Here is a 22,258-nt window from a genome sequence, read left to right as displayed (position 1 = left end):
GTTTTTTTTCTTTTTGGTGACAGTTGGAAAGAAATTGCTATGATTTGCCCATCTGGAAAACACAACGTTACCCTGTACGTCATCAGCTTTAGGAAATCCAACCACTATTTGAGTTCATGATTCACAATTTCAGAAAATCAGTTGCTTAACTGACATTTAGATGACACTAAGCAATCCTAAGGGTGTAACAGAAATACAGGCACCTATTTGGACAATTTTTGTGCTGTTCAACATCTACTGTCTGTGGATTCCTCCCCATCAATCCTCCTCTAAGCTCAGTAAATATTGCTAACCACAGCTACAGCATCCAGACACCACAAAGCCTAAGGCTTGGAAAACACTGCAGTTACTCACCAGATGTGCTACTGCCTCTGTCTGAGCTGTTGTAGGATCCACCTGTATTCTGGTCATATGACTGGTTGTAGGGAATAGTTGGAGCAATGTTGTCATTTACTCGGTAATCTGCAAGTTTAATGGTATGGTTAATGCTGCCCTTCAGGAACACGTCTACTTTTATATACTTGCTTTATGACACAAAGTAAGATGTCCTTTAAGTAGTGAACTAGAAACAAATTCATTTTGTGAAGGAAAAATCATCCTGCAATCATGTTTTATTTTTATCTTGCCTCTTATTGTAGGCTTAGGGGAACTCATGGGAATTTAGAGGCATGCAGGGCAACCAATGGACTTCAGTAAATACTTTTGGTACTTCAAAGGGGACACACCCCCACAAGAGTCAGCTCTGTATGACAAGAGCTGAATGATCTGCTGAAGCAACAATGCAGCTCCAACTGAATTTGGCTTACAACAGAGAAATCTTTGTTTCAGGTCTGCTGGCTGCAAGAATATTTTTATTTACACTGGATCATGCAGGTTCTACAGGCAGGGCCTTTTTTGCTAATAGCTGTTGCCATAACTTTGCTCTCCAGTTCCAAAGCACTTGGTATGCTCTTATTACTTTTAAATCTAGATCTGGCAACCAGATCTGTAAAACTTCATCAGAAGCAAAAATATTCATCTGGCAGAACAATACCCTTGTGCTAAAAAGCAATTACAATTTACAGAGAACAGAAAGGAGGTAGGTTACTCTTCACACAGCAAATAAAACTGCGTCATAAACAGAACCACTGGACATAAAGTAGTGACAATGAAGCACAGCATGTAACTCATCAAAACAGTTACTTCCCATCACAAAAGCTATAGGTATAATCAGCAGCAAGATGGCTTTGACTTAGGAAATGAGAAAACCAAGATCAGAATATCGACTCATAAAATAGCAAATCAAAACAAAAATAAACAAAACTAAGAATTCAGTTCCCATCTGCTACAGAAATGTTTGTGATAATGTAAGCATGGGAAAAAGAGCAAAATGATAAATTTCACACCAGAGTGTATTCTGTAATAGTTTCTCAGCCTAGCTGCATTCCACAGACCACGCTGAAGCCCTACATACCGCATATGTTTACACAGAGGATAAACAGTAAATCAGCACTCTGAAATATGTATATATGACTGTCAGCAGACAATGCTTTAAGGGGGCCTTTCCACACTGCAGTATGCTAGAGAATATGCAGCTGTAATATACACAATTTGAAAGATGCAGTATCTTCCATCACATAAAAACCAAACACGTTTTAATTCCCAAAGAGGTACGTAATACACAATTCATGAAAGAGAACAATTACAAAAAATACAGCTTTCACCCTCTAGCAAGGAGCCAAAACCCTTGAATTTTCTTTTGGCATGTTTATGTCAAGGGAAGGTGTGACATTTTATATTGCCCTTTGAACTCCTCTGTGAGTAGATGGGTCCAGTAGAGAAATCAACATTCCTGTAATGAAATGTCTCTTTTTTACTGGATCACTTATCACTATGCGATCACTTGAGTTACAGCCTTGCAAAAAGTTCCAAGTTAGAATGGGTCCAACTCCTAGGGATACTGTTTTGCAAATCAGGTTATTAAAAGAGGTTGCATGGTAGCCTGGAGGACTAGAAAGAAAGAAGAAATCACATACCTATTTCTTCCAGCTCCCACACAGTATATTAAAGAAACATGCCTTCAAGGCCACAAAAGCACATTCTGATATTTCCCGTTAGCACTGAAATCAATTTATTTTTAGCTTCTGGATCCACAGACTTCAGTCAGGGTAACACAGGAATTTAGTTTCCAAAACTGTGTGCGGTAGCATTGCCTCTCAATATGAGAATTGAAGGCTTGCTAGGAACAAGTCTAAAATGAATTGGATCACTCCATTTGTGCCCCCAGTGTACAACACAATACAATTTTACAGAGTTTGATATGCAAAATTTCATTCGTTTACATGAGCATGTAGATTTAATGAGTCTCCATCCACGACTGGGAAGAGTAGGTTGACCTATTTAAAATTTAAGGTAGAGTATAATGTGACTACCATGCATCTGGCTTATGAATAAAATATCTGGCCTCTTTCCTAACCAATCCCTTAACTACTATTAAATTTAAATTAATCTCATATCCACAGGAAATGTATTTTATTTAACTCTTTTCTAAAGACACAGCTTGTTATTTTTCACAATAAATTCAATATCAGAAAGGTTATCGTGGTGCTAATTAACTTCCTGACACTGCAAACGGTGTATTTCTGAATCTAAAGAGGCAGAAGTCTAAAAGCACTGCAGAAGCCTGTAGTTGCTGAACCTGAAAGCTTTAGACTACCAGAACCAGAAGGTCGAAACTCCTCTGATGCCTAAAGAGGAGAAACAAGCTAAAAGCTCTTCACCTTTGTTTAATTTGTTTTGCTCCATAATGTTGTACTGTATGGGTGGAACCTCTTGCTTTTGCTGAACAGAGGGTTTCCAGTGCTTCTCATTCGTGTCCCCGCTGCCATTGTTAACATTATTGCTGATACTGGACTGGATGAGCTGAGTGGTGGCATAAGGAGTGGGCTGCCCAGGCTGGCTGACAAATCTTCCGTCCTTTAGATTGGGACTATTGAAGGTTTTCATCTCATTGATTTTGTTGCTGAGGTCCACGTCCCCATAAACAGTTGACTCAGGCAACATCAGGTTTGTCTGCTTGTTGTCCAGCTGATTGTTGTAATTTGCTATACAATCGGCTAACCACAGAGGAGAGAAAAGAGAAAAGGTCATTGTGTTCGCCCACACCAGACTTTCCATGAAACCCCCTCTAACATTTCCTCACTGCACAACGACATGGTTTGAACCCATGTAGCAGACACACTGAGGCAGAGATACTGCCATTAATTATATAATTTACAGAACATTATGTACCTTATACACTACTGCTCCAAAAGCAGGGTTCACTGCTCTGACTCACTGTAAATTCAGACCTGCTGAATTGTATCTACAATGACTTACCTTGCTGGGCTTTTCCATAGTGGCCATATAAACAATCATGCTTTTAGACATTATTCTCATAATAAATTCAATTAGTAATTATGATTAAAATCACTTCCAGTGAAAGGGAAATTCAACCAAAACTTAAAAGCAGGAGTAACTAAATAAGACCTTTAACTCAGGTCACCTCAACAGTACCTAGACACTCTTGTATTTGTGGTAAGAAATAGACATACAACAGGTTGTCATAAAACAGACTTAGAAATGATTACATATAAGAGAATTAAAGAAAAACAGTACAATGTGAAAGGTAACTCCGTACCCAGTAGCAAGTCTTTATTTGATCATTGTTTGCTTGTACAATCTTATATTTTAGTTTGAAACAAAAAAGGCAGAAAAGCAATCTGGAATTTTTGCTGATTTTCAGTTACTTTGGATAATGCAAAATACGAAATAGCACAGTAATACATTGTCCTGTATGCTAAAGATATTTCATATAAACAGCATGAATTCATTCTTCTGACATTTACTGCATCCTGAGACCACCACTTATTGCAGACAGTAAATTGACATGTGCTGATGCTCTGGCCACTGCATGAAACAGTGTCCCTGCCTTGCCATGTTCTCTTCCCACTGTGACACGAAGCCCACATATTTTTTTCCTTTCCACATCGAGTCCACTGGGAGAATACTGAACGAAGTAAAGTAGTCTGTGGGTCAGCAGTTAGAAGGCTTAGCGGAACTAGCATTCAATGATCCTTAAGCAAAATTTCTCATTTTCCAGTTGATTAATGCATCAGTAATTACATAACACTCACCAGGAATATATTTTTCCTCTTTTAAAAGAAGAGGTATTTATGCTAATTAATTTGATTCAAAACCCAAAGTCCATTACCCGTGTCCACAATGAATTTACTGGAGAGGATGGCAAGTCAAACTACATACAGAATTCAAAATATTACCATTACTCTGAATGAAATAACTAGCAAACATAGAGGATTTTCAATTTCAAAAACATTCCCTAATACATACATATTTTTAGAGATATATTACCCGAGAAAGGGGAATAAAATAATGCTTGTGTAAGAAAACCACCAATCCATATTTTCAGTGACTAAGGAACAGTATCAGAACATGCCACATAGAACTTATCACTGCACATTTCATGCCCCCCAGCCTGTGGGTTTTTTTGAAGGCTTTACTGTTTGATATATTTTTCCTTCTTATGTGAGGTGTTTTTTACTGCCTCTGTTATTTATTGCTTCACAGTCTTCAACTTCTTGATTTCTAGAGTTTAAATGTTTTCATTTCTCTCACCTACTGCATACTCGTCTTTCCTCCTTTCCAAGTCTACTGTATTATACTGGGCAATAATATATACAGTATATTCTTCACTCCTGATACCTCAGGCTTTGCTACAATATCTTTGCAGAGTCATTTAGAACATTTGTTTTCACTTCTTTTCATTGCAGCTACATCTGATTTGTGTGTGAGGCAATATAATCAATACAGTATATGCAGTAGGTACATTTTTTACATAGACACATTAGAATTCCTCATAACAAGTTCTTAAAACTGGTTTACCTATATAACAGAAGATTCATCTAGTTAGATTTTTTATGGCACCTACTTTTGGAACAATTGGTTCCCATTCTGTAGACTTGGAAGACAGTGCTATACTTAAAAGCAATTAAAAATGCAGCTACTTTGCATATTCACAGCTACTGCAGGGATATCCATCTCTGCTGCTTCAGAGCATAAACCAGCCCACGATGACAGAATTAAGAACATTTGGCAGAATATCCAGGAAAGTAGAGACCACACTGAGCACACTGTCTGACCCGCAAGCTCCGAAGTTCTACTTGAAAGGAAGGAAACACTTTGCAAGAGAACCAAGCTTTATATGAAACTAAAATGAGGGCGAATTCACTGCAGTTCAATAAAAGACGTCATAATAGGTTGCAACCATAAAAAATGTGCCTTCTCTTCCTTTTCTGAATTTGTTATTTACCAGAATTGCTATGTCTGTCCTTGCCACAGTGAACTATCCCTGAATCACAAACTTTTTTATAAAGGTACTGGTGGACATGATATCTTCAGCCACAGTGAAAGACAAGCCTCTACTGCCAAAATCTCACACCTTGCTCTGAAGCAGCTGGCACTGGTCACTGTCAGACAGCATTACTGCAGGAGATGAATTGCCATTACCGCTACTCATGAATTACCAGCCATTTGAGCTGGTTTCACATTAATTACAGGAGGTAATGCTGCTTGGCACTTACGCGAGTTCACACACTCCCCCTCTGGATTGCTGGGACATGCTACAAGCAAAAACCAGCAAAAACCAGTAGAGATACTTGTAGTGGAAAAGACTTATTCCATTTTGCAGCATTAACACAAGGTTAAACCAAAAGGAACCTAAGGTCTGTTTAAAACAAAATGTGCAACAGTTAGCACTCTGAGAGGTATTTCCTCAAATGTGTTCCATAGAACTCACGAGGTTTTATTCCAGAGCTCTCTGAGTCCTGCTCAAGCTCCCAGGAACTACCACTTAACCTAACATTTGTAATTTCCTTAAATGTGTGAAGTTAAATTCTTTATTCTCACATCCTAAACAGAACACCAGCTATTCAATTTTGCTCAGAATGGCACTCAAAGCGAAGTTCTGAGTGTGTCAAAACAGACTGACTTTGTTGCAAGCACTATAGCAATGTTTTATTTCTTGCTTCCCATCACATCCAAACCAGAAGGAAAACCACATTAGCGTCATTTTGGTCTTTCTCCTTTGCCATCCAAGCAAGAAGGATGTACAGAACAACCCAAAAATGACCCTATCTGCTCTATTCAGAAGCTAAAATGTATTAGTTCAGTGCGAGTTTTGGCAGTATTGAACTTTGAAGGGGCTCCTTAATCATGCTACAACTATCCAAACAGGACCAAAAAAGGATCCAAAAAGGGACCAAAAGCACAATCACGACATAGAGGAGACACTATATTAAGCCTAAAAGCATTGGAAATGAAAACCCAAACAAACCTGTACACTCTCTCAGATATTAGAAACACGTATTCTGTAAAGAAGATTCCTTTGCAAGGTAGAAACATATCTAACCTGGTCGACTGTACGTTGTGAGGTTGCTATCACTGTTGCCATTGCCAGAGGTGCAGCAGTTGATGGAGCAGTCATTGTGATTGTTCCCTGTGTTAGGCCAGGTATCTGCTAACCACGGCTGAGTGGCTGGTTCACTGATGTTTAGGAGTCCAGGCCTTTAAAAACAAAGCTTGGTCATTTCAAAAATTAAACAAAAGCATTTTCACATTGCAGTGACACTCTTCCCAAACCGTGAGATGTTACAAAATAGTACCAAAAGGCTTGAGTACTGAAAAACTCAGCTTGATTCAATTATTTAGCATTTTCAAGTCTCCTGTCTAACCTGTTCCTTGCTAAATCACTAAGGAGTGAGCAATCAAGAGCAGCATCAGCTCATTTTTCTGGACTACACTATATGTTGGTGTGTAACATCTACCCGTCACTTTGGTTTTCATTTTTTAATTTTTTATTTTTTCTCTTAGGAGGTTGCACTTTTATTTTCCTGCCCCTTCACTCTTTCTTAAAGAAAGCAAGGTAAAAAAGAGGAAATTGGCAAGTCAAATAAATAAAAAATTCACAATGGAAGTAGGATGGATATGCATAAGCAAGAACCGAATTTAAATGTGAATATTCCCAAGTTCTTGGTTATTTATGGACAAGTTCTCCTCACCATCAGATAGTACTACTGTGGTACATCAAAGGGAACAGCAGATAACAGAAATCTCTGTGGCTTGGGAGCATTTGGATCTCACTAAACATGCTGAGGGGTGACACACACTTGTTCAGGAGAAAGCCACTCAGTTCCTAAGAGAGTTTGAGGTACCTGGGAATACTGACCACCTGAAAAATATCCAGATATGAATGCTGCACGCTGGCTGCATTTGGAATAAACTGTAATCTTGTCATCAGCAGAAAGAAAGAGCATTCCTAGTTTTTCAAATTACTGAATTTTTCTAGTGAGTGTGAAAGTCTCTCTGATGAATCTTCTGTAGAATCCTTGGTGGCTCTTGAGTTTTCATGCTAGCAATGCAGTGGGGCATATTACAGTTCCACACCATTTAAAATTACCATTGATAACTAAGGTGTTTTTAAAAAATAGGTAATTTCAGCTACTGTCACATACACACATATGAACACAGTCCCCTTCTCTTGGGATTTAAAAAGCAACTTTCCATTTGAAATAGTGCAGAAACTATTTTCCATTATATTAGATGTGATGATCTTCAAAAATAAAATATGCTAATCCTCTTAAACTGCAAGTTGAAAATACAAGCTGCATGCAGTTATTTGTGGGGGATAGAGTCTGTCAGTGCTGCAGGCTTAAGTCATAGACGTAGAATGACATTTAAAAGATCTATACATATATGTGTATATATTTCTGTACTGCATATGTCATCTGACAATTTAACATAGGAGGTGATGAGGCTTGACTTGCTGTCAGGCTTACAAACCAGCCAATATGCATTCAGTAAAGAAGTATTTTTTAAAAAAATTCTGAAATAAATATACAGCTGTGTAGGCCTGTGAGCAGGGCAGCTGGTTTAAAATTCCCTGTTTCTTTTCCCTACACTCTGCTCTTACAATGAACCTACACCTCAAGGCATCAGAGAAGACAAAGCATCCCAGAATGTTTCAGCACTTTAAAGATCTGTGTACTGGTTTGTTGCACAGGGAATTAAAGATCCTTTGTTTCTAAAATTTACTTTGCATTCACACCTGCTGTCATGTAGGAAATGTGGTGTGATGTATATAAGCATATGAGAATTCTACTAATTGGAGACATTTAGGCAAGAGATGCTTGCATTACAGATCCATAACCTGGTGATGCTTTGAGATCATAATTTCCAAAAATCTTTAACCTCGGCAGGAAATTTCTTGACTCTCTGAATTACTGGATGGGGTCTGAGGCAGGGGTGGACAGATCCAAGTGGCTTTTTGGGTGCTGGCTGGAATCAACCCAGCACAATTACCATTACTCAAATCCTGTCTAGAAAAGGGATTGCCACAGAAATGGGTATTTTTTCAGCATCACACAAGTGGGGATTATATTGAAATAGATCACTGTGACATTTTGAAATCTGAAAAATGCTTTAACATGCTCACATAATTGCACTTGGCAAAAATGCTGAACCTTTCCAAAACACTGCATATATAAAGTAACCTTTGGTTTGGATATCAGAAGATGGTTTCATATACAAAAAATATTATTTTTTGTTTTGCATTGCAGAACTATGTTTCATATTCTACAAAATAAGGTGCATCACACAGGCTGTCAATGCTATATATGCAAATGAACAAAGCCAGCACAGATGTTTGCACCTTGAATCAAATACATTGTTAGATTCTAGCGCTGCTGCTGAACACTAGGACAGTAAAATTGAAGTTGATGCTCTAGAAGTACCAAAATTACAGTGCACTATGTAGACACTAGTGGGTTCATTTCTGTTCTCTATGTGAGAGTGCTTCATCTAGCCTCTGCTAAGGGAAGAGTGAGAAAGCACAGTGGCACAAAGAACACAAAGGATGTCAGCTAAGTATCTTTTTGAACAACTCTCAGGGAAAGAGAGGGTTCATCCCTCTTCTCTCCTATTTTCTCACTCTCCTGTTGTAAGGGCAGCAACCCAGTGATTTACAGACTTTTCCATTCAAAAATCACATAGTAACCGTTCTAGAGGCTTTCCTCCATGCTCCTATGGCCATGAGAGCACAGCAGCACACAGTGCTGGGCAGAGATATCTGCAATTCCTCTTCATATGCCAGGTCCAGCTGCAGCAGGAGCTGAATAGCATCACCTCTGCACAGCACTCAGGTAGACTGGGAATGCTTTATTCTATGCCTAATCTTCACAATTAACAATTTTTTGCATGGTTTTGCAAATTAGAATCATGAGATGCCACTTGTGAACAGGAATTGTTACAGGACTTTGTTGCCCAGCTGGTCTCTGAGATTTTAGTATCATTTCAGCATCATGCCAAGTCTTTGAATGTGACCTAGAAAAAAAATGGTGTGCTGCTAAAATACTACTACTCTGACCAGCCTTTTTGCTAAAACCATTCTTTTTCTTCCCGAAGAAAACTTAACCACGACAGAGGAAATGTAAATTAATGTTTTCTCCATGGCCATTCATTAAGTAATAACATAAGCCCAGTGAACATGCCTTAGTTCAATCCTCAATCTGGAATGGACCTGGTTCTCAGAGTGGGTGGTTGTAAATTTACAACCTACTTCCCTCTCCTCCAGTGCCCCATCTATTTTAAGCAATGCTTTAACTGTTTTGCATTCACAGAAACATTTTTTCCCTAAAATGTTACCCTTATAAGTCATTTATGTCTTCAACGGTTTTTGCCAATAAATGTTTTCTTTCTTTGTAGTATTTGTGAAGCAGCAATATTTCTTGATCTTCATAAAGGCCACGACTTAATTACTTTTACTCCCTTAATCAGGTGGTAAGCCAGGTCTTTATTTTGAAGTTAAAGCACTCCCTCTGCTGCTCATTTTTTGAGATGCAGTTTTTACAGGTTAACAAAGCTGAAAATATTTCAAATCATGTTTTGGAAGTCAACCTAAAAATTCAAACCATATATTCTTCTCCTAGACAGAAAATATATGGCCAAAATGTATACACTAATATAATGAAGTAAAACTTATTTATGCAAGTGATTATTCTGCCATCAATTACAAGGGCAATTGAACTCCCAGAATCCTTAAATTTATTTGCACACAATTTATACCTATAAGAATAAAGCACATAATTACCTGCCTCCACTGCTTACGGCCTCTCCTCCTCTCTGATATGTTACTGAAATAGTTAAAGATAAAAAGAAGGAAAAAAATTTAAAAATCATACAAGACTCCTTCAATAACAGTATTTACTTTGCCTTTCTTTCATTTTGGCTAAGACGATAATTGTGCATTGTTTATACATTAATTCTGAGTCTCATTCTGCAAGCTACTGCTTCAAATCCAAGTTTAGACATTATACTTGTGTTGCTTGATAACTGGTAGTCCTAGCCCCAGCAGGGTTTTATATTTCAGTTCTGTTCTGAACACACACACACACATGTATTGCTTAAGAAAGCAGGAAGCCATACATCAGGTTGAACTTATTCTTAACATAACTCTGCTGACTTCAGTGGAGTTACTCTGTGGAAGAATTTAGATCATATATTTATTTCATGAATGGCTGGATGTTAAAGCTTTGCTCTACCTTATTATTTTGGCAAGATTAAAGAGGTATCATGATTCTATAACAGACCTTACTTCCAATGTAAATAATGGCTCATTACAGCTGAAGCTACTGCAAAAACAAATGCTCTTTCTGAATGTTACTGCAATACATTCAGGGAACAAGCACACTCTGGGAGTCCACAGAAGCTGCACATTTTATAACATTTTACATCTGGATTTATAAATCATACTAAATAATCTAAAATTCAAATATATAAATCTTGGTTAAAAAACAGTCTGGCAGAAAGAACATTTTCTAAATTAGAAGGAACAGTTTTTCTAGCATTTCAAAAGTATTCTCCTTGAACAAAGTGGATGTGCACATTCATTTGTTTGTTGGTGTGGATTGCATATCCTGCACAGGAAGCAAGATGTTTGAGGAGTTAGTTTTTAGGATGCAAACATCCAAGAAGAAACAGTGCTATAAATTTTGCAGGTTTACATTGGGTTTGGCAAAGGGTTAAGGAGACTGCCTCCTTGCATATGCTGATGGATTCTACACTTTCCAGCTAGGAATGTGCTGAAAACAAGCAGCCAAATTCTGCTCTTTAGAAGAACTCCAAACTGTGAGTCTGCAAGAGAGAGATAAATGCTGGCAGTGATTACAGTAACAGGATTAAAATGTAGGATGCATTCCTACAGCTAAGTCTTTTACTGTAGGTAATGCTAAAGAGGGGAGCCAGGTTCAATTTGAAGTCAAAGCATGACTGAGATTCTGGATTGAAAAACAAGGATTTTTTTTTCTTTTAAGTGTTTTGCATGCTTTAGGTTTTTCCCAATTTCTTCTTTAAAAATCTCAAGGCTATTTATTTTCCAGCTCTGACACATCTTAAGAAACCCTGATATTTTCTTTTAATGTTAAGAATCCATTGGAGAGAATAGATGTTAGCTTCCAACCTCTGCAGAATTTCAGTGGCGTGCTACAACCTAGATTACAACAGAAGCCCTCTGTTTAGCCAATTAAAATAACAGCAAAATAATAAAGAGCTTGAATTATTCTCCACTGAGGCACTCAAAGGCCTACAGAAACATTGAGGGCCACTCTGGCTCATGCTGAACAGGAAACAACTGCACTGAACATAAGAGGTTGACTTGTGAGAGCAGGCACCCTCCAGTTTGATTAACAGCACGTGGGTGAGGCTGACCCAGCAGAGCCCATCCGTGGGGATGAGTGCAGGCACACGGGGCTGGCTTCCTCTGTGGTCCAGCCTGAAGGGTGTAACTCAGCTGCTGCACAGAGCCCACCTTAGCACAGTGCTGATTAGGAGCTAGCATTCCCTGGGAAGCTGCCTGTGCAGGGCTGGGGTGGGTGGGTTTTATCCTGCCTGGATACACAAGTGCTGCAGGTCCCACAGGTCTCTTGTGAAAACGGAGGATTTGAACAAAGGAGGAAGAAACAACCTGTCTGTTCACTGTAGCTAAAAGAAAAGCAGAACACTGATGGGTACAGAATGCATTGGGTTTCATCTGCTGCAGAGGATGAGCTGCTCAGCTGCCAGGCTGTAGGACCCACTGAAGGTCAGCTCTACAGGATGGAAAGGCTCTCATGGGCTTTGGCGGGCTATAGTTCAGATTATGTCATATTTTGAACATTTCTAAACAAAACTAAACAGAAAGTGATTTTAAACTCATACTGAATTTGAAATGCACTTCTTAAGCTAAACAGGATGATTATTTTAAAATTTCATAGCAAAATACCCTTTAAGGCAGCAAGCAAAGAAATCTAACTCCTGTAACACTTTGATTTTCTGTATCTTCCAAAGCAGACAACTCTGAGGCCATTGGATTAATGCAGATTCAGAGGAAAGAAAAGGAACAAACATTTCACCAGCTATAATCTCACTGAATCTCTTTCAAGTCAGCATCTGGGCTGTGTTAAGTCATTCGTCCTCTACCAGAAGCACCTTTTGCATCTCTAGATGTGGGAGGCCACATTATTCCCTTGGAATATGCAGGAAGAGAGCCCAGGTTGTACAAACTGACAGGATCATGCTACAAAATGGCATGCTGGCATGGAATGGTGTGCTTTGAAATGGTACACACAAACAGAAAATATTGTCAGCCACAAAGCAAATGCACACGACTCAGAGAACAAATAATGATACCTGTCATTAATGACATTGCTTAAAAAAACCCCTTCAGAACAGCTGGGCTGGTTGGTTATGTCAGAGAAAGAGAAATAGTACCACAAACATGCTTAAGTAACAAAGAAGGGGGGAAAAGTGCAAATATATACCTGTTGGTGTGAAGGTAAAAGACGGGACTGAAAAATCAAAACAAAATACAAACTGGTTATTAAGCTGAAGAGAGAAAGGGAAACATACCACATTAGTATAAATCTAGCAGACAGCTGAACACAAAACAAATATATATAACTAACCCACTATTTCAATCACATTGATATAAAAATAAAACTGAAATTGCAATTCAGAAAGAAGACTGTCTCTGCAGGTACTATTCTGGAAAAAAAAAAGGCAAAAAAAGCAAAAAGCTTGGTATTCTATTGTGCTCCTGAGGGGATGAGACTGTGGTTTAGCCTTTCAAATCCTTCTCAGTTTGGTATTTTAATTTTTTTTTTTCTGAAAATCCTAGCACAAACAAAACCCCACACTGTTAATCATTCTAGAATGCAGAATGACAAATTCCTTAACAAAGCCTTATCAAGGTCCTATTGAATCTTATCTGCAGTTCACTAAGTAAATGCTCATTACAGTGAACTAATAGGCACGCTTAAGTATTCAGTAAGGAAATAATAATCATAAAAAGGAACAAAGAGAACTGCTGTTTTACTGCCTCTGAATCAAGAATGGCACCAACTCTCACTGCAATGAAGACACTAAAATCTACTGCAGCAATTAATTTTTGTTTTCAGAGATGAGACTGTTATACAGAGTAATTATCTTTCTTTTTTAAATAATCACCAAAAAAGAAAAACCTCCCTAGATGTAACACCTTTCTACCTTCCAACCTTTGGCTTTAAGAGGGAAAGGTTAACAACAGAACAATGACACTACTTGACAATCTTCTCTCTCACAGCTACTATAAATCCTCTTTGGATCAATAGGGTCTCTAATCCAAATACAGAGCAGCAGCATCTGCTCTTCCTATTAGCACATGCTCCCCCTCCTGTTGACAAGACAGTATCGTTTTCCTCTCACTGATGGCAGAACAAGGCTAACATTGCCCTTTCTGATCTAATGACAGCAAAAGGTAACAGAAACAATCAAATATTCACTAAAAACAGTCTGGAGACAGAAGGTGATCAGCAAAGCCAGAACACAAACAAAGGTTCTGGCTAAGAGAACAACTTCTGAATCTTATTTTTTTAAGAACTCTGAAGGTTGGGGGGAGTGCAGTGTGTCTTCTTGTTGTAATTTAGAATATGCTGTAGGTTTACCCCATTTTTCCCAAGCCAATTTATTTCCAGGGATCTGATATTTAGAAAATGAAAAGAAAAATGGAGCATTTGGACATTTTAGGCTCTATTTGTAGCAAGCTTTATTTCTTGGGAATACCATAGTATTTTCTTTGAGCTAGGCCTTTTCACATAGTTAAATTTAATTTAGTTACATTCAAAATATAGAACCATAGTAACAAGCTTTTATTAAAATAGAATGGGCGTTTAAACCTGAGCTTGATTCCAAAGAGAATCAAGAACCTCAAAATAATTTGCAATCACATGGATCTGAAAAATAATCTTAAGCTACTGTCTCATTTCTCTTCTGTGAGCTAAGTACTAAACCCAGTTTTGTTTCTTAAGGAACTGAGAAGGTTCAACTGAAAGAAATCTTATTGCTACCACATGAAAGAATGACTTAATTTCTTAGAGCTTCTATTAATAAACTCTTCCGAGTGTGTAAGACTGCTAGTACAGTATGTATGTGTGGGAGTAGTGAAGTATTTTAACAGATGACAGGCCTGAAGCTAAATATAAAAATAAATAAATGCAAGACTGAAGAAAGTTTGGGCTTGCAGTGATGACTTGATGAACTGCAGAGTGGCAAACTACTTTGCAATTCATATTTCACTAAAGATAGGTTTTGTCTTTGAAGAATACTTGATAGCAGAGATACATACCCTACTTTTCTGTACACTTTCATTTAAACTCCCCCCAAATTACACAAAAGATATTTTTACAGATATTGAAAAACACAGCTGTTTTGAACAATAGCTGATGTCACTGAAGTAAGCATTTTTAAGAACAAATTGTATGCCTTTTGCTTAATCATAGGTACTGGTGAAAGCACAGTGATGTTAGTGTGATAGAGCTGTAGAAAGGCAGTGTGGCAGCATGCTATTAGTAAAACAAAACAGCACAGGCCAGTGCAGCAGTATGTGGGGGGCTGTCCTTTCCCTAAATCCCAGCAGAACACAATCAAGAGTGCAATTCCTTCCAAATTCCCTTGGCTGCAACTCCACTACAACCACTGTGCCTGGAGCCCACAGTGGACACTGGTACTCCAATAGCACGGAGGACATCTCAGCTCTGCAACGCTCCGGATGTACTTCCATGTTTCCACTCACTCATTTGCTATTTTTAGCACTGCTTCTTTTACACAGCAAAGTATTACTGCTGTTTAAAACCATTTGTGTTTGATTTGCCTGTCCCGCCCATAACACATTCATTCTTGGGGACTAAAGAATGTAATAGCATGACACTTTTCATACACAACGATGCGTCCACCTTTTAAACCTTGGCCTTTCTTCTGATTGCTAAATGGCAAATATAATCCCATCTAGTTCTTCAAAAGCAGGATCTCCCATTTTCTGATTCATTCAAAAATTTACGGTTCTCTACAACTACCTATGAGGTACTGCTTTGATGTAATTAACTGTAGCTAATTGGATTCAGCTTTAATGTCCAGGCTTAACCTGGAAATTATTTGATCTGGAGGACTCAAGTTTTTATTCCAGAAGACCTCCCAGGTAGAGATTTTAGTTTTGTTTGTCAGAGAGTATACTGCAAACCACTGCTTTACCACTGACAATGCGATATATAAGAAGTACCAATAACATGAAATAACATGAGAATGAGAAGTGCTTTAAGTTAGCCCCACTGCTGCCATTCTAACTAAACACAGATGCAGGATGTGATAGCCCCAGAACTCAGTCCCAGCCAAGGGTCTCACAGCAGCATTTATGAAAAGCGTCTTGGAAAGCAGACTGACTGTTGTGCTTTTGCAAACAGCCACACTTCCCCCAGAACAGGAGAAATTCAAGTACCCACACCCAAAGTGTTACGGCAATGTACACCACTGTTAGCACTCCCAGCAGCAGGCAAAGCACTGGATGAGAGGACAAGGAGCTGCCATCCACTGCAGACGGCTCCTCTTCAAATGATACAGTGCCAGAAAGCAAGGGCATATTGGAAGCTCCTGGTCTTAAACCCATCTTTAACATTTGTAGGAGTATCTTTACGGAAAGCTACTCCTGGTATTCAGCTCAAGACTTATGCTCTAAAGCCAGACTTAGCACATTATGTAAATATTGCTGTTCTCTGCACTGGCTCCTGACCCACACTCCATGAAAGTACTGAAGCAAGCTGATAATTCCTTATTTGAGCCTGAGAAGAACAAGAGACTGATGACAAAATAAACAGGCAGCAAACAGGCATTCAGCAGCCTGTTTGCTATCCTGTTTCAGACTGAAATAGGCAATAGGGCACCTTTTCTGATACCAGCATAAGTACTCGTGAGTCCATTCCTCTTCTTCCTGTGGCGATACAACCAGATGCTGAAGACCATGAGGATAATCCAACAGGCTGCACCAATTCCAGCAATAAAGGCAGGCTGCTTTACTACATCAGAAATCTGCTGGGCTAAACTGACTTGATCGTCTGAAGACACGGGGTTTCCATGAGAATCTGAAACAGAAGACACCAGTAACAGCCAATTAATTTGAATGAACAGCTGTAAAAGGCAGCATCAAAAGAGCTGACATAATTTCAGTCCAGTTTCTCAAGGTAAAATCCTTAAGACTGCTCTTCAAAATCTCACTTCTACAGGTCTACACAAAAGTGGTTTGCTTTCTGTACAAGACAGGTACCTCCAGTATCACTGACTTTTGTTTGCTTACAAAAGCTGCTAAAATCAAACTTCCAGTTATACAAATAGAAAGGCTCCTAAATTGCAAACCTGGACTGCTAGTTTTTATTTTTCTTTCATTTTAAAAAAGCAACATCGGCTCCAGAAAATCAGCAAAAAACACACCAAGTGAGAAAAGGCTCCAGTATGAAACACGAGTAGCAATGTGAATGGGTGCAAGTCAGCTCCCCAAATGTCCACTCTCAGAACTGACAATCAGTTACAAATTTAAACTACATTCATATGAGGTTTGTATTGAGGAAGATATTTTAATCTAGCAGTTCTTGACAGATTACCTAAATCTTGTATTACACAGTCTAATGTACTGCTTGCATTCTCTCAGCATCTCACTTTGACTTCAATTAAAAATAAGACTGAGTATTTAAAAGTATGTAGAAAAGTAAAATAACCAATCTTGCCCCCTTAAATACGGATGAAAAAGCTAAAGGATAACTAAAATATGATTTATGAATTGCTAAAACCAGCCAAGGAGTCTCATTAGTAAAGAACAAGCAGTGCCTTTCAAAACCAGTTTAGCCTTAAATACCCCACATAAAAATAAAGAACATGTATTTTTCTACAAACTATTAATTAATTTTTTTTTAAATAGAGACAGCACCTTTAAGAATGTCTTTTCTGCTCTTTCTGTACTGAACTTTTGCAGGAACCTTCTGGGAACTGCAGTAAGAAAACCCACTTAGGGACCAAACTTTCTGACTGAACTGAAGCAACTCAAAGCCAAAATACTGCCTTCCTGATGCTTTACCACCACAGTGAGTGCTCACTGGAAATTTCATTACTGCACAGGGCATGGGCAAGAATTCAAAGCCTTTACTCAGAGCGGATATTGCTTTGCACATTCCACAGCTTGGTCTTTGAAATACCCACTTTTACTCCTGTATAAATCCAAGAGATAGGTGCTTCATACTATTGGTAGGGACATCAAATTCAGAATGAGAGATTAGTGTTTTAAGGAGAAAGGTGCTGTTATTAATTGTATTAATATGAGCTATATAAGAAATGAAAATCTATTTGCTTAAAACCAGTATCTTTTCTTTATGAAGTAAGCAGTGAATATAATAGAATTTTTTTTTATGATGACAACTTGCATTATGCCAAAATAAGCCTACATAAAATATAAGAAACTGAAATACAAACAAGGGATGGAATCACAACAAAATATTTCCTCTGGAAGAGGATACCTTTTTGAATGGAAAAGGTTAAATTGGTCCCAGCTTCTCCCAGTGAACAATTCCAGATTCCAGTTTTTGAGACCTTGAAGTCAAATATCTATTTTGCTGAGAAATCACCCCCGCCCTTGACTGCTACCTTATTGGAAATTTTATTTCATATTTCAGCTCTCTTTATCTTCTATGATCCTAAGTGCACTGCCTAGCCTGAAAGTTCACCAGGCAGACTCATTCTTTTCGTACTAATACACTCTTTGTGTCTGCTGGGTTTATGGATTTCACGCCTATTTGTGCAAGGTTAAGATGGGTTGCCTCAGATTTTATGGAGACAGCCAAGTGAAGTTCCACACAAGTGGCCAGATGGGCTTAAATGTATAAAGTACACTGTGACCAATGAATTAAAGCTGTCATCTCGTCTTTTGTCTCTCTGCAGCTGAGGCCATATTAAGATATGAAAACTCGCATCGTCAGTCTCCTTTTCAAAATGAGTAATTTCTGTGTTTTTAAACTGCTACAATCCCTTATACAACTTAATGGAATAGAATAAAACATTTATGGAGAGCCTCTGGTCCTGATTAAATAAGAGTGATAAATATTTTTTGTCTCATTCTTAAAATAGATATTTTAAAACAATAAATCCAGGAGGAAAAAAAAATCACAAACTCAGAAACTAAATAAGAATGTTTTCTAAACACATCAACAATTCAGTCATACAGAAACACAGCACCTGTATACTTTCATACACAGTTTGCATTGCTCAGTCAACATGTGTCTGAATATTATAAAATCCTGAAGAATCTTTGACTAAAAATTATCCTATTTTTAATTGACATTAATTTCATGCTATTATTTTAGTTGCAAGCGTAAGAACAGCATAATAATGAACTTTCTTTTAAGAAATTAGGCTTCTGGCACATTGAATATGGGGGGACTGTTAGAGCCATTACATAAGCTGGTATATACCTATGCATATGGGAAAGGACAAAAATGTATCTATGTTCACATATAGTCAAATAAACAGCATAAGAGGAGATGGAAAGGCTTTCAAGAGGTCATATTTGACTACATCCTACTCCTGTTGTAATTCAAAAATAGAAAGCAAGCTAAATATAAAAAGAATGAAATTTAGTGACCTCCTCATCACTAAACACTTCCAGGAACTTTATGTTAGAAGCTTTTCTTTGAGAAGGGCATCTTCTCTCTCCCTAATAGCCCAGTGAGATCCTGAATGATCAGTCTTAGAAATAATGCTTGAACTAAAAAAAAAAAAGAAAACTACTTTTTTTTTCATCCCAGGAAATTTCTGGAACTTTGACTGATATATAAATGGTTCATACGAACATTCCTGTTCCTGCTTGCACTCTTCAGGGAGATGTGCCAGAACAATAAGGGAACATAAACATTCTATGGCAAAGTGCATCCTACTGCCAGAGCAGCAGCCGCAGCATTTAATGTACTTGGAAATGCCTCAGAGTTGTTGGAGCAGGCTGATCCCACAGCTCCCTGAAACCAGCATATTATCACAGTGACTCATCCCTTCTTTTACCCCAAGATAAGAACTTGCTTTTTAATCACAGATAATGTTGCTGTGGCTATTGCTCACAAGCTACTTGATTTGAATGTCTTGAAACTCCAAGTTTCAAACTTCAATGGAAACTAATTAGAGTTTACATAGAGAACTGGAACCTCTAATCCTCTAATGTTAAATATTAATATAAATAATAATAATGTGAAAGCTAACATTTAAGTTGCTAAATGATAAATAAAATATTAATATGCATTTATGACGGGAATGCCAAAGATTCCAAAAGGACAGGAAATTCCAGGCTCAGAGGTGTGCAAGTAACTTAACTTTACCTTGTACAAGTATAACCTATGGTATGGTACTCTTCCATATGTATGTCTCATTCAGTATTAAAAACGTACAAACACTGAGTAGGAATATCTAAATGGTGTTGACATTGTCAATTCTGACAATTAAAAACTTGCAAAACACCTGAAACCTGTAACATATTTGAGTGTTATCTCAAATATATGTGCATGATGTAATATGAAAATTATTTGGTGAAATATTACCAAGGTTAGAATATGCTATTTTGTCTCCTTTCTAGATATACGTTTCCCAAACTGATAAAATATCAATTGTGCACTTCAATCTTTTAGCATACAACTTGAGGTAACAGCACCAAACTGATCTGAACTGTGAGGGGTATGAATAAAGATTACTTTCGTAAGTTGTTTGCAGACCACAAACAAAAATATCAACAAAAAACCCCTCACAACTATCACACTCAAAGTACCTTAAGGGCTGACAGAATAACAACCTGAAGGCATTCTAGCTATTTCACAAATCACATCTCCTAAATGAAGTAGTTAGAATAATAAAGATTCAATGAGACTTTCTTGTGTTTTGTACACTTGAGACATCCTCTGGTTAAATAATACACTCAATATTTACAGTAATTGTGCAGCCATCTCTTACTAAATAACTGCATACCATATATTCACACAAATTATGTATTTAAGAGTAACATTAACTGCAGTTGTGGGCCTTCTCAGAGCTGGTACCAGAAACAAATACATCACAACATGTTCCAGTGTTACTACTTATCTGTCAACAAGCATAGGTAATACTGCCAAGCTACCACAGGCAGTATCCCATCATTCTACAAAAGCCAGGCTACAGATCAGCAAAATATTGCTAATTCTCCTCTTTCTGTACAGAGCTTTTTTGTAAACAATGTCTTTAAGTTACATGTTGTGACAGGGAAATAAAAGGTTCTATTGAAATTCTGTGATTTTGTTTCTGCAGAGCACATTGTTATAGGCATAATATAGTGAGCTGTGGCTAGGTCTCATGATTTTTTTTTCCTTGACACCAAAACTTTTGCAGTCTTTCTTTATGTAAAATATATTTTCTTTAAAAAAATAATAAACAAACATTTTTTAAAGACCTTGGAGTTCTACAGAAAGCATTAAAAGGTCATTCAAAAGCTAAGACGCAAATTCAGAAGCTTCATGCAGGGTGTTTTAAGGAGACACATAATTTTTCATTGGATCTCATGATCTTATGAATAACAAGCAAGTTATTTTATTTCGTTGGCTTGTCCCTGGTGGCACGGGAAGTCTGGGGTACCACAGCTCAGTGAGCTGCTTCATGTCAGCAGAGACGTGGAAAATGAAAGAGCTTCGAGATTACAATTTGTACCTGTCTTTGTAACAGGTTAAGTGCGTGCACAAGGTCATTTATCACAGCTCAGCTGATGCATGGGACTGCGACTGCACGCCTCAGCTCCTGGGGAATCCAGCATCTCCTGTCCTCCCCTCTCCTCCTGGAAGTCTGCCCCGGAAGGGTGAAGCTTCCTCCTGTCACACACCCGGCTGAGGCTCTGCCCAGGCATGTCCCAGAGTCACAAACCTGGGAGCATCCCACACGGCACACAGGCTCAAAGAGGAGATCCAGCCACAGCCCAGTCTCACGTTTTTGTGTGAAAAGCACATTATAAGGAGATAGATGTTGGATTTTAATGAGAAGTTCTTATTTAAAAAGTGAACCTCAGAATCACACAGTATATGCTGTTTTCACACATGGAATTCCTATTTATATATTTTTAAAAATGAAGGATTGCATTAATTCAGGTATCAGGAAAAGATTTCCTGAAGGTATAGTTGGGAGCAGGGTCAGAAATATAGTAACTCAAAGCTGTCACACAGTTTTTAGAGGACATGCATACAGCGTGTCAGGACTGTTTCAAGCCTTCTACAAGGAGCATCTTAGTCCTCTTTCCTCCCCCTCCCTGGCCTCTGTAACAATGTAATTTATTGCTGGTGAGAAGTGCCAATTTATGACATCAACAAATTAATTTTCTCTCTTCAGAAAGCTACCCAAAAAACTCTGTTCCACCCCCACGCTGGGAGCACTTCTAAGAACTAAGAATCCAATTCCTTGAGGGGGCTGGAGGAGAACTTGCATCACAGGGCAGAATTGAAAAATCTGCAGCCATTCTTCCACCTGGATGATTTAGGTTGCTCTGTGCTACCAAAGAGTGCTAACACTTAAATTTAAGCATTAATTTTCAGCAGCCTCCTGCAGTTGCTGAAAGGGTTGTGGCACCATCTACATATTTCATCGTTCTGTTTCTTGTGGCATGGATCTCCACAAGACTCCTGTCTCCACATCTCTGCCATGTAACAACCAAAATATGGGATTTACTAAAGTGCACCTAGATTTGTGCATGCCACTTCATTAGAGGCAAGCAGTGAAAACAAACTCCAGCCATGGGGAAACGTGTATTCTACCAGACTTGCACATCTGAACACCTTCCAAGGTGTGG

The 22,258-nt window shown here is 38.2% G+C and overlaps 1 protein-coding gene across 4 annotated transcripts in view; it reads right to left on the bottom strand.

Moving 5' to 3' along the window:
- ROBO1 (roundabout guidance receptor 1) overlaps positions 1 to 22,258 on the bottom strand; it is a 634,903-nt gene that overhangs the window by 21,182 nt on the left and 591,463 nt on the right. For 2 of the 4 annotated variants that reach the window (XM_039713255.1, XM_039713252.1), the window contains 6 exons: positions 16,317 to 16,514; positions 12,888 to 12,914; positions 10,181 to 10,223; positions 6,446 to 6,600; positions 2,760 to 3,095; positions 355 to 462 (listed from right to left, as the gene is read on the bottom strand). In XM_039713255.1, the coding sequence (XP_039569189.1) occupies positions 355 to 462; positions 2,760 to 3,095; positions 6,446 to 6,600; positions 10,181 to 10,223; positions 12,888 to 12,914; positions 16,317 to 16,514 (867 nt within the window). The remainder of the gene's footprint in view (positions 1 to 354; positions 463 to 2,759; positions 3,096 to 6,445; positions 6,601 to 10,180; positions 10,224 to 12,887; positions 12,915 to 16,316; positions 16,515 to 22,258) is intronic. The other 2 variants (XM_039713254.1, XM_039713253.1) reach the window with 2 other exon arrangements.

Source organism: Passer montanus, unplaced genomic scaffold (assembly GCF_014805655.1).
Source record: "Passer montanus isolate IOZ18808 unplaced genomic scaffold, ASM1480565v1 scaffold28, whole genome shotgun sequence".
NCBI lineage: Eukaryota > Metazoa > Chordata > Aves > Passeriformes > Passeridae > Passer > Passer montanus.
The sequence above is the reverse complement of the archived record's forward strand: the minus strand, read 5'-3'. Positions and strand labels throughout refer to the sequence as shown.